The sequence below is a fragment of the Agelaius tricolor genome, unplaced genomic scaffold (assembly GCF_023055355.1).
Source record: "Agelaius tricolor isolate 1412-34295 unplaced genomic scaffold, bAgeTri1.0.p SCAF_3, whole genome shotgun sequence".
Classification (NCBI taxonomy): domain Eukaryota; kingdom Metazoa; phylum Chordata; class Aves; order Passeriformes; family Icteridae; genus Agelaius; species Agelaius tricolor.
In genome coordinates, this window is record NW_027269263.1 from 68,990,024 (window position 1) to 69,004,741 (window position 14,718).

The following is a 14,718-nucleotide window of genomic DNA, read 5'->3' on the forward strand; positions in this document are numbered from 1 at the left end:
AGGAGACATCTCCACCGGAAAAGGTGGGAGAACAGCTCCAGAGGTCACCAGGAGGGGAAAACCTTCATAGGGAAGACATAAACCAGCTTTTATGGCTTTGTAATGAGCCCAAACCTCAGCAGTTTGCTGTGCCCAATATCCCAGCTAGGAATGCAGCTCTGTCTGGGAATGGGGACACTGCGGGAACAGGGAGACAACCACAACACCTCCACCCCGGATTTCCAGCTGCTTGTGCACCTGGCGCCAGCTCACCCCAATTCCAGGGGTGGAAAATCCCAAGGGCAGCCCCCTCTGGCCGCTGGGTCCGCTTCCCAAACCCCATCCCGGGATTCGGGGCGTGGTGGTGGGATCCGGACCCTGCTGCACGGGAGGGGTTTGGTTTTACTCGTCTGGTTTTTAAAACCGGGATTAGATGAGCACAAACTCTGGGTCCGCTTCCCAAACCTCACCCCATCCCGGGATTAGGGATGTGGTGGTGGGATCCGGACCCTGCTGCCTGTCTCAAGCACGGGATGGGTTTGGTTTTCCTCGTCTGGCTTTTAAAACCGGGATAAAATGAGCCCAAACTCTGGGTCCGCTTCCCAAACCCCACCCCATCCCGGGATTCGGGATGTGGTGACGGGATCCGGACCCTGCTGCACGGGAGGGGTTTGGTTTTACTCGTCCGGCTTTTAAAACCGGGATTAGATGAGTCCAAACTGGAGGTGGGGGATGTGGAGAGCAGGTGGGAAAAGGGGGATGGAGCTCCTGGTGCTGCTGGAACAGAAAATGGGGACGTGGCACCATCCAGTGACCAAAGGGGGAAAGGCGTTTTCCCTCTTTTAGAGGTTTTCCTCCACATCCTGCTGCCTGCCGCTGGAAATCGCGGGTGGATCCGCAGGAATTCGGGTTTAACTCTTCTCCTGCTGGGCCCGTTCAGCTGAGCTGGGTTTAGCCCGCAACAAGGACATTACAACTGGGCTTTGGGGCATCGCTGGCTTCAGCTCCTGCAGGGGAGGCAGGATGGCTCCAGCACGGAGTCACCAGGGCTGGGCAGGCTCTGGAACCTTTATGGGATTGCTCCCAGACCCCAACATGCCCGGTTTGGGGTTTTCCTTGTTTTTGGCAAATCCTGAGTTGCCTCGGTGATCCTTGAGCTCTTCCCAGTGGATGTGGGTTATTTCCACCTGCACCCACCCGGGGTGGTCCCGGTGGGGTGGGCTGGGCCAGGGGACACGAGTGGGGACAGGGGACAGGGGCTGAGCCAGGGGACACAGGCTGGGACAGGGGACACGAGTGGGGACAGGGGCTGAGCCAGGGGAGGACAGGGGCTGAGCCAGGGGACATGAGTAGGGACAGGGGAGGACAGGGACTGAGCCAGGGGAGGACAGGAGCTGGGACAGGGGAGGACAGGGACTGAGCAAGGGATACGAGTGGGGACAGGGGCTGGGACAGGGGAGGTCAGGGGCTGAGCCAGGGGACAGGAGCTGGGGACAGGAGCTGGGACAGGGGACAGGGTCTGAGCCAGGGGACACGGTCTGAGCCAGGGGACACCGTTCCCTTCACAGAGGGCAGCATCCAGGACGTGACCCTGGGCAGCTCCTACAGCTACTACATGATCCAGGGGCTGGAGCCGGGCATGGAGCACACAGTGACCATCAACCCCATCTTTGGGGACATCGAGGGACCGATGGTGACTGGCAAAGCCACCACGGGTGAGTGTCCTGCAGCAGGGGTGGCACTCAGCCCATGCAGACATGGGGGGTGCTGGCGCAGAGTTGGTGTCACTTCGGTCACTTCTCTGCATTGTTGGGTTTGGGGACGTCTTCGGAGCTGTTGGGACCTCGATGGAGCCGGGCATCTCCTCTCTCCTGCAGTGGCATCCAGCACTGTCCAGATGCTGAAAGTGAGCGAGATTTCCATCAACAGCCTCCTGGTGTCCTGGGATTCAGTCATGGGAGCCACCGGGTACCGGCTGGCCTGGGGCCCAACACCAGGTGAGATCCACCTCTGCTTTCCCTGGAACGGGAGAACCTCAGCAGTGCTGGGAGTGGGGCGGGTCCAGCTCATGAACTGCTCCAAGCAGCCTCTCCCACAATTCCAGAGCGTGAGCTGAAGCCAGGGATTATTCCTGGCCCTGAGGTGATGTCGTTATAGAGCACGACACAGCACAAAGTGCCACGGCTCCCTCAGAAGGGTGCAAGAGTGTGACCCTGTTCACAGGGGTTTTCGGATTGGGGAAGAGACGAGGATCTGACTCCATGTTTCAGAAGGCTGAGTTATTATTTTATGATATATATTACATTAAAACTATACTAAAAGAACAGAAGAAAAGATTTCACTAGAAGGCTGGCTAAGAATAGAATAGGAAGGAATGATGACAAAGGTTTGTGGCTTGGCTCTCTCTCCGAGCCAGCTGGGCTGTGATTGGCCATTAATTACAAACATCCAAGATGGGCCAATCCCAGATGCACCTGTTGCATTCCACAGCAGCAGATAACCATTGGTTACATTTTGTTCCTGAGGCCTCTCAGCTTCTCAGGAGGAAAAATCCTAAGGAAAGGATTTTTCATAAAAGATGTCTGTGACACAAGAGAGATTTATTACAGCAACATGTTGCTTTTATACTTTGTCAGGATATTTACATTCACTTAACAGACACATTTACTGCCCATTGGTTATAGGAAGGAAACAAAGTTCTCAGTGGGTGATCAGGGAGTCATTCTGTGAGCCAGCTGGAGTCTGTATCTCTTAACTTTCCCTCCTCCATCACATCTCCATGGTGACAACCCTGGTGTCTTCCCCAGGAGAGATAAGGGGCTTTCCTTATCATCAGGAAGCCTTTGCTGGCTCACAAGAACAGCACAGAATGTCTTTCCTACAAGGAACCAACCTGGCCCCAGCCCCACACAGTGTGAGAGCCCAGGAAGGAGACAGGGAGCATTCCCAGATTCCTGTGCTCTCTGGATGTGAGATGGTTTGGATTCAGTCCCTCTCAACTGGTTTGGATTGTTCAGGTGTTAAAATTCCAAAATAAATAACCACAGGAAAACTCTCCCTTGCCCTGGTGGACGCATGGAATCCCAGCAGCACTGAGGCTGGAAAAGACCTCCAGGTCCAACCTGTGCCCAATCCCAACCTTGTGATGGAAGTGCCACATCCAGGTGTTCCTTGGACACCTTCAGGGATGGGCACTCCAAACCTCCCTGGGCAGCCCCTTCCAATGCCTGACCACCCTTTCCATGAGGAAATTCCTGCTGAATTGTCCTGGAGCAGGTGTCCTCCATGAGGAAATTCCTCCTGAATTGTCCTGGAGCAGGTGTCCTCCATGAGGAAATTCCTCCTGAATTGTCCTCGTGCAGGTGTCCTCCGTGAGGAAATTCCTGCTGAATTGTCCTGGATCTTGTGTCCTCCATGAGGAAATTCCTGCTGAATTGTCCTGGATCTTGTGTCCTCCATGAGGAAATTCCTGCTGAATTGTCCTGGAACTTGTGTCCTCTGTGAGGAAATTCCTGCTGGATTGTCTCGTAACTTGTGTCCTCCGGCCGAGGGAACGCGGTGCATTTCCCAGGATGCCACAGAGCTCCTCCCCAGCCTCTTTCTCCTCTCTTTTCTCTCCCGAAGAGTTCTTTGGCAAGGACCGTCCCCGGCACCTGTCCCTGGGCAGGTCGGTGACGTCCCAGCAGCTCCGCGGCCTGGCCCCCGACACCGAGTACGTCATTTCCCTGTCCGTGCTCTTCGGCCCCGGGGAGGGCCCTGGCGTCACCACCTCGGCCAGGACAGGTGAGTGCAGGGGCAGGATGGAGGAACTGCTACAGGACGTAACCTCTGAGTATCTGGTTTGACCTCGTGTGTCTCTGACTGGGGCTGTCCCTGTGCTCCGGAAGAGCTTCGGGTTTGTAAGGTCCCAGATTGGTTGGGGTTGGAAAGTTTAGAAGGGTCGGAGGAGTGGGAAGGTTTGGAAGAAGTTGGAAGGGCTGGAAGAGTTGGAAGGGTTGGAATGTTTGGAAGAGTTTGGAAAAGTTGGAAGAGTTGAAAGGGTTGGAATGTTTGGAAGAGTTTGGAAAAGTTGGAAGGTTTGAAATGTTTGGAAGGATTGGAAAAGTTTGAAGGGTTGGAAAAGTTGGAAGAGTTTGAAAGGCTAGGAAGGGTTGGAAAGTTTGGGAGGGTTGGAAAGGTTTGGAATGTTTGGAAGGGTTGGAAAAGTTGGAAGGGTTGGAAGGGTTGGAAAAGTTGGAAAGTTTAGAAGGGTTGTAAGAGTGGGAAGGGTTGGAAGTATTGGAAGGGTTGAAAGGTTTGGAAAGTTTGGAAGTGTTGGAAGGGTTTGAAGAGTTGGAAAGTTTGGAAGGGTTGGAAAAGTTGGAAGGTTTGGAAGGGTTAGAAGAGTTGGAAAGTTTGGAAGGGTTGGAAGCCCATCTTGTTCCAACGTTTTCCACTATCCCATGTTGCCCATCCAAACTGGCCTTGGATGCTTGCAGGGATGGAGCAGCCACAGCTTCTCTGGGAAATCTGTGCCAGAGCTTCCCCACCCTCACAGGCAGGAATTCCTTCCCAAAATCCAACCTCCACCTGCTCTGGTTCAGTTTAAAGCCACTCTCCCTCATCCAAAGTCTCTCCCCAGTGGTGAAGTGCCCAATCTGAACTCACTGATCTTCCAAATACCCCAAATTTCACACCAATATTGAGCCCTCAAAATTGTTAGGATCCACCTGAAAAAAAAAAATCTGAAAAATAGGAAATCTGGGTAAAATCTGCTGTAGGAAGCCATAGGAAGATGAAGAGGGTGGGACATCCTAGCGCAGTCCTTTCTGCTTGGTGATAAGGGCTGTCCCCTTCCTAAAGAATTCCATAATTCCAAAGGAATCCTTCCGGGAGATCAGATTCCCTGGGCAAGAGGCAGCAGGTGCAAACCCTTTGTGTCAAATAGGGAAAGGTGATGGACAAACCTTGTCCCTGTCTCTCAAACCTCTGGGCTGCCCTGGGAGCAGGGAAGGGGCAGTGCTGCTGATCCAAAAGCAGAGGGGGAATTCTTGGAAAAGGTTCCGAAGTGGCAGCAGGTGCCTGGAAACCCTGGAATACCACGTGGAGAAAGTGATCTGACCCTTGTGGGGAAGAGAACAGGGAATATTCCACAGCCAGGAGAGCTCTGGGCGGGTGTTTCACCTGGGAAACTGGGATATGGATCTCCTGAACTGACTCCATGGATCCCTGAACCGCCTGGCCTGGCCTCGGTCCCACTGGATCTAAGGCAGAATGTGCTCCTTTATCACCTCAAGGAGCGGTGTTTCTCCAGGTGAGGATGAGGAGACACCAAGGATAAACAAAGAAGCAATTTTTAACCCATCTATACCATTTTTACTAATTAACATGTCAGTGATGAGCCTTTGGGCAGGAATCAGGACACTCCTGATGTTGTCCCCATCACCCCGGCCTGGCCTGGCCTTGGTCCCACTGGATCTAGGGCAGAACGTGCTCCTTGATGACCTCAGGGAGTGGAGTCTCTCCAGGTGAGGATGGGGAGACACCAAGGATAAACAAAGAGGCCATTTTTAACTCTTTTATACAATTTTGACTCATTAACCCTTCAATATAATCTTGACTCATTCATGATGAGCCTTCGGGCAGGAATCAGGACACTCCTGATGTTGTCCCCATCACCCTGGCCAGGCCTGGCCTTGGTCCCACTGGATCTAAGGCAGATCGTGCTCCTTGATGACCTCAGGGAGTGGAGTCTCTCCAGGTGAGGATGAGGAGACACCAAGGATAAACAAAGAACTCGATTATATCGAAAAACTCTTGGATATAATTTTGACTCATTAATGATGAGCCCTTGGGCAGGAGTCAGGGCGCTCCTGATGTTGTCCCCGTCCTGCAGCTCCTCTGGGATCAGTCTCCAACTTCAAGGTGACGTCCCACACCAGCACCAGCCTGTCCTTGGCCTGGAGTGCCACAGCCGCTGCCACCAAATTCAAACTCAGCTGGAGCCCTGTGGGAGCAGGAAAAGGTGAGCAGGGAAAGGACATTCCAGGCACCTTCCCAAATTCCTGACCCCACCTTGGGGGGTAGGAAAGAGATCCCGCAGCTGGGAAACTTGGTCCTGTTGGAGGTCCTTCCTCCTCTTTGTTTTCCTGGTTTTATTTATGGAGATAATCCCCAGAGCTCTGGGCAGTGCAGCAATTTCCTTTGGAGGAAGGAAGAGAGCTCCAGGCTCTGAAATATCCCTGTTTTCTCCAGGAAAACAGGTTGCCAGGACTCGGTACCTGGGCAGCCGAGTGCTGGCCCATCGGATTGAGCAGCTGGTGCCCAACACCCTGTACAGGGTCAGCGTCCGGGCTGTGTTCAGCAGGACCGAGGGGCCCGAGGTGACCCTAACTCACCTCACAGGTGAGTCCTGCTGGGAAAATGGGGAATTTTTCATCACTCGGGGTCACCAAATGTGGTCGTGTTCACATGGGTCCCAGGACGAGGGAAGAGCTGAGAATCTTGAGTCCATGTTTCAGAAGGCTGATTTATTATTTTATTTTATATATTATGTTAAAAGAAAATTATATATTAAAACTACACTAAAAGAATAGAAGAAAGGATTTCATCAGAAGGCTTGAAAGGAAAGGAATGGAATGATAATAAAATCTTGTGACTGACCAGAGAGTCTGAGACAGCTGGGCTGTGATTTGCCATTAATTAAAAACAAGCACATGAGACCAATCCCAGATGCACCTGTTGCATTCCACAGCAGCAGATAATCATTGGTTACATTTCATTTCTGAGGCCTCTCAGCTTCTCAGGAGAATAAGATCCTAGCAAAAGGATTTTTTCATAAAATATCATGGCGACAGCAAAACCCTCCTTCAGTTTGGGAGGCAAAGCTTGGGTCGGTCTTGGGCATGGGATTGGCCCAGTTGGTCAGAGCCTGGTGATAAAAACACCGAAGTTTTGGGTTCAATCCTCGTGTTCATCCATTTAAGAGCTGGACTCCACGGTCCTGGTGGGTCCAGCTCAGGATATCCTGTGGATGGTGGAGGCACGAGCAGCCCTCATTGCTTGGTGGCAACAATCCCTGGCTGTTCCCAGGGGAGGGAGTGGACACATTCTTCTGGCATGTTGGACAATCCTGGATTTATCAACGCAATTCCCAGAGTTTTTTATCCAGAAGCACCTTGGGAATGCAGGAGCATCTCCGCAGGCACCAGCCAGGGTCACTCACCAGCCTGCACTCCTGAGGTTTTGGGAATTCCTTGGATTGTTGTCACTACAGGACATGAAACAACACAAACATGCACACTGCTGCTCTCAAGGTGAAGAAAAGGGAAGTTTATTTCCTGACTCCAACATTTATGGATTTCTAAAAGTGGCAGTGGATTGGAGGGTGACAGTGCCACCTCTCCAATGACACTGGACAAACCAACAGCCCATCAAATTTCTCCTCCTCCATAAAAGAATGCAAAAGAATGAGTTATTTGCAGAAAGTGTGTGAGAAAGTTTGTGACAAGAATGTAAACATCAGAAGGCTTGGAAAATCTTAAAAAATCAGGGCGACAGGTTGTGGCTCAGCCTCTTCCAACACGGAATTCTGGCTCCTTTCCATATCTTCTTCACCTGAGTCCATCTCAATGAGTTTTTCGGGGAATTTGAAGATGTGTCTGGACGATCCACCCTTTCCTGGAATTCTTTTCGTGTCCCTCTGCGTGTCACCAGTTTGGCGTGGGTGGTGAGAGATGTGGATGAGGTTCCTCAGCTTGGATTCCACGGATCCATTAGGAATTTCAGCCTGACATCCTGGATAATGTTCGGAAAGTAGACATTGAATGAATGCCCAAATTTTTCTCCTCCACCACAGCTTGAAGGCATGGTGCTGCTCCGAGACTGAGCTGAAATCTTATCCTGGTTCGTTTTTCCAGCTCCTTCTGGAGATTCCAACCCCATCCCGACCATCCAGGACCTGCGGGTTACCGACACTGGTGTCAGCACTTTGAAGCTGGCTTGGAAAAGGCTTCCTGGGATAAGTCACTACAAGATATCCTGGGAGCCATCCAATGGTAAGAATCCCAATCCTCGGACAGGGAGCACAAGGAACCCACAAAAATGGGGAGTTTGGCTCAGGAAATTCCTTTTTCCATGGGTGGTTGGGGTAGGTTGGGGGCTTCAATGGCTACAGGGACAGGCTGAACTCCTCTAAACCAGCCCTGAGCTAAGCTTTAGGCTCTAACCAAGGATATAAATATAGTTAGGACTTGGGAATTCCAAGAATTAGTTCCTTTCCACATTTGTGACCGTACCTCTCCTCTGCCTGTGCCTCAGTTTCTGTGATGGTGTTCACAGGGGTCCCAGGATGAGGGAAGAAACAAGAATCTGACTCTGTGTTTCAGAAGGCTGATTTATTATTTTATTTTATATATTATATTAAAAGAAAATGATATATTAAAACTACACTAAAAGAATAGAAGAAATGATTTCATCAGAAGGCTTGAAATGAATAGAAAGGAACGGAATGATAACAAAATCTTGTGACTGACCAGAGAGTCCGAGACAGCTGGACTGTGATTGGCCGTTAATTAAAAACAACCACAGATGCACCTGTTGCATTCCATAGCAGCAGATAACCACTGGTTACATTTTGTTCCTGAGGCCTCTCAGCTTCTCAGGAGAAAAGATCCCCCCCAAAGGATTTTTCATAAAATATGTCCGTGCCTCAGTTTCCCCGTGGGCAGAATGAGTCCCTAACTCTCCTCCCTGGCCAGACCCTGTCAGGTGTGTGTGAAGCTGCTGTAACCATGGCTCTCACACTTCCCTTTCCGTGGACACCACGGGTTTTTTGGCACGTCTCCTCTCAGGTGACTCGGAATCCTCCCAGCTGGTCCCAGCAGAGGCCGTTTCCTTCACGATTCCCAGACTGAAGGACAACACCACCTACACCATCTCCGTGTCTGCAGTGGGAAAGGGGCAGGAGGGACACCCCATGGTGCTCACGGCCAAAACCTGTGAGTATGGGACTCATGGGCTGGGATAAGAGCATCTCCATAGGGGAGCGAAAGAAAAAGAAATATCAACCAGTTTTGGTTGACGCACACCTCATTCCTGGAATTCCAGAATGTTTTGGGTTGGAAGAGGCCTTGAAGATCCTCCACTTCCAACACCTTCTGTAGGTTGCTCCAAACCCCATCCAACCCGACCTCGTTTCTTCTCAGATCCCACAAAAAAAACCAGACATTGATCCTTTCTTATTATCAAGGAATATTGGTATTTCCCTGTCTTCCCCTGCCAATAATTTCCATTTTTGTGGCACATTATCTTGGAATTCCCTCTTTATGCAATATCTTGACCTTTTCCAGCAGGTAAAGGCCAACATCCCTCATGAGTTGTGCCAAAACAGGCAGGTTTGAGATCAAACCGAGGAGAAAATCAGGGGTGTGGAGCCAACACTGGGATTTCAGGGAGCATCTGGGAAAAATAAATCACCAGAAAAACTTCATTACCCATCCCAAAACCTCAAGTTTCAGTCAGTTTAAAGTCCAGACTGAAGATCTGGCAAAATTTCCCCCAATTCCCACCAAATGAGGACCTGGTCTGATTCAGCTGCTTGGAAAACCCCTGAAGTGCTGAAGGATCTCCTTCCTCCCACCAGAATCACGGAATCTGGGAGGCAGAAATGCCCCCAAAGCCGTCTCCAGCCCCTAAGCTTTGTCCCTTGCTTTTCCAACAGTGGATTTGCCCAAAGTGATGGAATTCACCGTGCAGGAGGCCACGGATTCCAGCGTTTCGTTGTCCTGGAATTCCGTCCCTGGAGCATCCCTGTATTTGCTGATGTGGGGATTGTCCTCAGGTAACGTTTGGGGCAGGAAGGAAACCCTGATCCATCTCCCGAGCTCCTCTGGATCCTGCTCAGCAGGACAACCCTGGAGGTTTCCATGGCTTCCTTCATCTTGGCTTCTCCATTTGGCTGGAAAAAGAGGGAAAATGGGAGCTGGAGGAGGCTCACAAAATGTCCCATTTGGCCACTCCAAAATCCTCGGGGGGAGGAAAAAAGGGAGAAAAAGGAAAAAGGAATTTTGGCATTTCCTTCCTCAGGAAAAAGGAATTTTGGCATTATCTGTGTCCCTTCCTGTCCATCAAATCCACCAAAAAAAAGGTGGATTTTTGTAATCCATAAAACCTCATGTCCATCAAATCCACCAAAAAAAAGGTGGATTTTTGTCATCCATAAAACCTCATTTTTATCTGTTTCAAATCTCTGCTCTGCTGTGAAGGGCTTTTAACAATTCCTTAATCATTCCTCACCATTCCTTTTCCCAACTGATTTGGCTTTTCAGGATTTGCCCTTTTAAAGCACCGACTCCATGATTTTTTTTCCTGGAATGGACTAAAATCCTCTCTGAATTTGAAGTTGTCCCTGTGGCTTCAACCACAAACTTTTTTCTAAGATGAGTTCATGTCCAAAGTCAATAAAGAAACCAAATCCAGTGGAATTCCCTGTAATCCCTGCAGTGCTTTTGGATCTACCAGGAGCATTAATTTTTTTATATATATATATTTTTTTTTTTTTTTAATTCCAAGGATATTTCAGGATTGGCAGCTCCATAACTTGCAGGTTGTGTCGCTCAGGATGAACCATCCCATGACATCAGCATTTTTTTTTGGGGGGGATAAATATTATGGAAAAGTGATTTGGTAATGGAACCTTTGGGGATCTCTGGAGTGATTTTAGTGATCCAAAGCAACTGTTCCCCTTCCTGTGCTGCGCTGTTCCTGTGCTATTGATCTGTAAGGATGCAGAAATCCCTTAATTCAGAGTTGCCAGGGAATCAGGAGTGGATAATCCCATGTCTGACAGTCCCCCTGTGCCCTCCCTCCATCGATCCAGCTGCAAGGGGTTCATAACCATTGATTTCCCATCACCAGCAGATGAATCCTGACCCCACTCCTCCATAGGATAAAATCTATGCTCCTGAGTGAGGAATTCCAATTTTTCCCAGTTAATTATCCCAACTGCCAACACTGGGATTTAAATTTTGTTTGATTTAAAATTTGGCCCTTTATTTTTTTGTCTTGATTAATTTTCCTTCATACAACTTGATTTTTTTTTTCCCTAAATAAATATTATTTTATTACACATTTTTCTTGCTCCTTTTTAAGCTCATTTAATGCCCTTTTCCCGGCTGATTCCACCCAGCCTGTCCCATAAAAAATTGGATCCCTTTCTATTCCACTTGGGATCATTACACCTGTGGATCAGACTAAATAAACCAATTATGACTATTTTGATTCAGGGAGGGAAGAACAAGAGTTTAAGTCAAATTTCAAGAGGGATTTTACAATTTTATTTAAAGGAGGAAAACCTTCATTCCAAAAATTTTTGTGGGGAATTGAGAACAGCAAACTGGATTTGATCCTTGGAGATCTTTTCCAACCTTAATTCCATGAGCTGATGACAGTGGAACAGATTATTTGCACTGATTTTAATTCTTGACATACAAACTGAGCTTTTTGGGTGATTTTTTTTTCTAAGGAAAATGTTATTTCAGGATAAAAAAGCTACAAATTCCGCTTTGAACAATGTCAAATTCAAAATTTATTATTTCTAAAGTAAAGCACTTATGAAATAGCAATCATTATTATGAGACTTTTTTCCCTATCATTATTTTAAATCAAAACTATGAATTGTGTGCAGCCAAATTTCTCAGTCAAGTTTGATTTTATTTTTCGTCAAACTTTCCATTCATTCCCAGAAAATAATCTTATTTCTATCCATAAGAACCACTGGATAGAAATTGCTCTCTCGGCCTTGAGCACCAAATTCCCTCAATTTTTGCATAAATTGCAAATTTTCAATGCACAAAATCAACCTGATTTCATCTGGTTTAGGACCCGACCACTGCACTTTGTGAATTATTTGCTTTTGCCTCTTCTCCAAATCCTGGGAATCATCCCCAAATTCCTGTTTGCTAACAGTGACACCACCAAAATGGGAATTCCTCTGTTTTCCTGGCTCCCAGTCAGGTTCCTCCTGTTTTCCACAGCTCCTGCTCTTTCCCAGGAATTGTTGCCAGCAGCTTCCCGATCCCATCGAGTTACAGGGCTGAGCTCCAAGGAAATTTATCTGTTTTCCATAAAACCAATGTTTGGAGACTTGGAGGGACCAGAGACAACGCTCCTTGCACAAACAGGTCTGAAGGTTGGGGACCTGGATTTTCCAGGGAAAACTGCTCTTGAGGCTGAATTTTGGGGTTTATACCCTTTTTTTTTCCTTTGCTGGAAAGGCTAAAAGAGGTTTAAAATTCACCTTTTCTGTTCGGGTCCTACAGGAGGAGCTCCCAGGGAGCCACCAACTGCTCCAGCGGCTCCTGCACCGTTGGATGTGAGGAAATCTCCATCAGGATCTCCCAGCAGCATGGGGACCTCTCCTCTCCCAGTGCCCAACAGTACAAAGCTCCCAGAGCCCCCAGTTTGGACCAGCACGGTGTCGGCACCGCTGACAACCCTGCCTGGGCCAAGTGAGTGTGGGGAGGATGATGATGATGATGATGATGATGTAGAAACAGTCAAAGCTCAGAGACCAGGATCTTCTCTGATCCAAAGCTCTCAGAGACCAGGATCTTCTCTGATCCAAAGCTCTCAGAGACCAGGATCTTCTCTGGTGTCCTAAGCTCAGAGACCAGGATCTTCTCTGATCCCAAGCTCTCAGAGACCAGGATCTTCTCTGACCCAAAGCTCTCAGAGACCAGGATCTTGTCTGATCCCAAGCTCCGCGACCATGATCTTCTCTGATTGCAGGAGCTAAAACTTAATTTTTTGAGCTAAAGCTTAACTTAGGTCTTAATTCCCAGAATAACGAGAGTGGACAATGCCAGGGAAGGCCCAAACCCCATAAAGGCAGTGAAGGCCTCAGCACTACCCTGTGGGGTGAAGGTGCTGCTGCTCTCCCAAAAATTGGCATCACAAGAGGTTTGGGGTTTGTTTTGGTGCTCTGAACGTGCAAAACCCCAGGATTTAGGGTGCTTTAGGACCCCTCAGCTTACGGAATTCCTCTCTTCCCTCTGCAGTTTGTGGGAAGCTCAAGGCAGACGTTGGGTTCCTGGTGGATGAATCCTCGAGTATCGGCCAGAGCAACTTCAACAAAGTGAAGGATTTCCTCTTCCGGATCGTCTCCTTTTTCCCCAAAATTGGACCTGGAGGGACGCAGGCAAGATTTTCTTAAGTTTTTTTCCTGGAGAGAGTCTGCTCACCCCCCAGGAGTTGTGGAGCAGAAAGACCAGGGAAAGACCTGTGTGGAAGAAAAACAACAGGAATCAAAGTCTCCTCAATGTCAGCTTTCCCATTTGGAGAGATTTCCATATCTGGGTTATTTTTCCAAGACTGAATCATCAGGAATAAAGCAAATTCCACACCTGAAATGCTGTCTAGGTTAGCCCAGAGGTCTCTTAGGTGCATATTCCCCTCTTGGATCCCATTTCTGGACCAACCCAGAGTGGGGAATGGTTGGGAAACCCAGAGTGGGGAATGGTGGGAAATGGTTGTGAATCTAGGGTGAGGAATGGTTGGAAAACAAGAGTGGGGATGTGGTTGAGAATCCAGTGGGGATATTTGGGAATCCAGAAGGTGGTATTGTTGGGAATCCAGAGTGGGAATGGTTGGGAATCCAGTGGGGAATTGTTGGAAATCCAGAGCAGAGATGGTTGGGACTCCAGAGTGGGGAATTGTTAGGAAACCAGAGTGGGGATGGTTGGGAAACCAGAGTGGGGATGGTTAGAAATCCAGAGGAAGAAAGGTTGGGAATCCAGAGGGGGAATTGTTGGAAATCCAGGGTGGGGATGGTGGGGACCCAGGGTGGGGAATGGTGGGAAATCCAGAGGGGGAATTGTTGGGTATCCAGAGTGACGACAGATGGGAATCCAGAGTGGGAATGGTTGGAAATCCAGGTGTGGATCCAAGTGGGAAATGCAGGATGTCCCAGCAGCTCCTTCCTCCAACAGAGAACCAAAGCCTCAGGTCATGATGGGAATCACCTCCAGGACAAATGAAGCCTGAAGGATTTAATGACAGCAAAGCCAATGGGAAGACTCAGTTCCTCATTTATTTGGGGTCATTTATTTAACTTAAGTTATGAAGGGAGAGTTACGGGGCTCAGTTTAAATTGAGCAGGAAATGGGAATTTCTTGGACTCTGCTTGGAGGTTTTAGGTGAATGATGAAATCACCCTGGGTCAACAAATAACTCTGGGAACATAAAAAAAAATTGATTTAGGTGAGGATCTGAGTCCCTTTTCCCAGAGAATTCAACCTCTTCCCATTCCCGGTGCACCATGCTCTGACTGGAGGCAGTCTGTCCCGATTCCTGGGGATTTGGGGGTTTTAATCCCTGTTTTTGGCAGGTTGCTGTCGCTCAATACAGCGAGGAGCCCAGGGCAGCTTTCCACTTCAACCAACACCGCGACCGCAACGGAGCCCTCGGAGCCATCAGGGGGCTGAGCTACACCGGGGGCAACACCAAAACAGGTCTGGCAGGGGACTGGACACCTGGCGTGGTCCTTCTGGCCCAGGACAGAACCTGGAAGCCAAGGAAAATATTTCCCTGAGTGGTTTGGAGCCGTTTCCTTGGTGGGAGTGTTGTGCTCAAAGTTGTTCTAAATTTAGGAATGGATTAAATTTGATTTTTGGGAGTGGTTTTCCCAACCGCTTGGTGCTTTATCGATGTGCTGGTTTTTCCCCTGGGTTTTCCTCATTATTTTATGATTTTGCCTGCTCC

At 48.9% G+C, this 14,718-nt stretch overlaps 1 protein-coding gene across 2 annotated transcripts in view; it reads left to right on the plus strand.

Annotated features, from left to right (window-relative positions):
- The window catches only part of LOC139588599 (collagen alpha-1(VII) chain-like), a 123,204-nt gene that overhangs the window by 27,475 nt on the left and 81,011 nt on the right, over positions 1 to 14,718 (plus strand). For both annotated transcript variants that reach the window (XM_071424199.1, XM_071424201.1), the window contains 12 exons: positions 1,548 to 1,694; positions 1,857 to 1,976; positions 3,604 to 3,762; positions 5,855 to 5,983; positions 6,214 to 6,363; positions 7,878 to 8,015; positions 8,811 to 8,957; positions 9,680 to 9,799; positions 11,994 to 12,140; positions 12,279 to 12,467; positions 13,017 to 13,156; positions 14,345 to 14,468. In XM_071424199.1, coding sequence (XP_071280300.1) covers positions 1,548 to 1,694; positions 1,857 to 1,976; positions 3,604 to 3,762; positions 5,855 to 5,983; positions 6,214 to 6,363; positions 7,878 to 8,015; positions 8,811 to 8,957; positions 9,680 to 9,799; positions 11,994 to 12,140; positions 12,279 to 12,467; positions 13,017 to 13,156; positions 14,345 to 14,468 — 1,710 coding nt within the window. The remainder of the gene's footprint in view (positions 1 to 1,547; positions 1,695 to 1,856; positions 1,977 to 3,603; positions 3,763 to 5,854; positions 5,984 to 6,213; positions 6,364 to 7,877; positions 8,016 to 8,810; positions 8,958 to 9,679; positions 9,800 to 11,993; positions 12,141 to 12,278; positions 12,468 to 13,016; positions 13,157 to 14,344; positions 14,469 to 14,718) is intronic.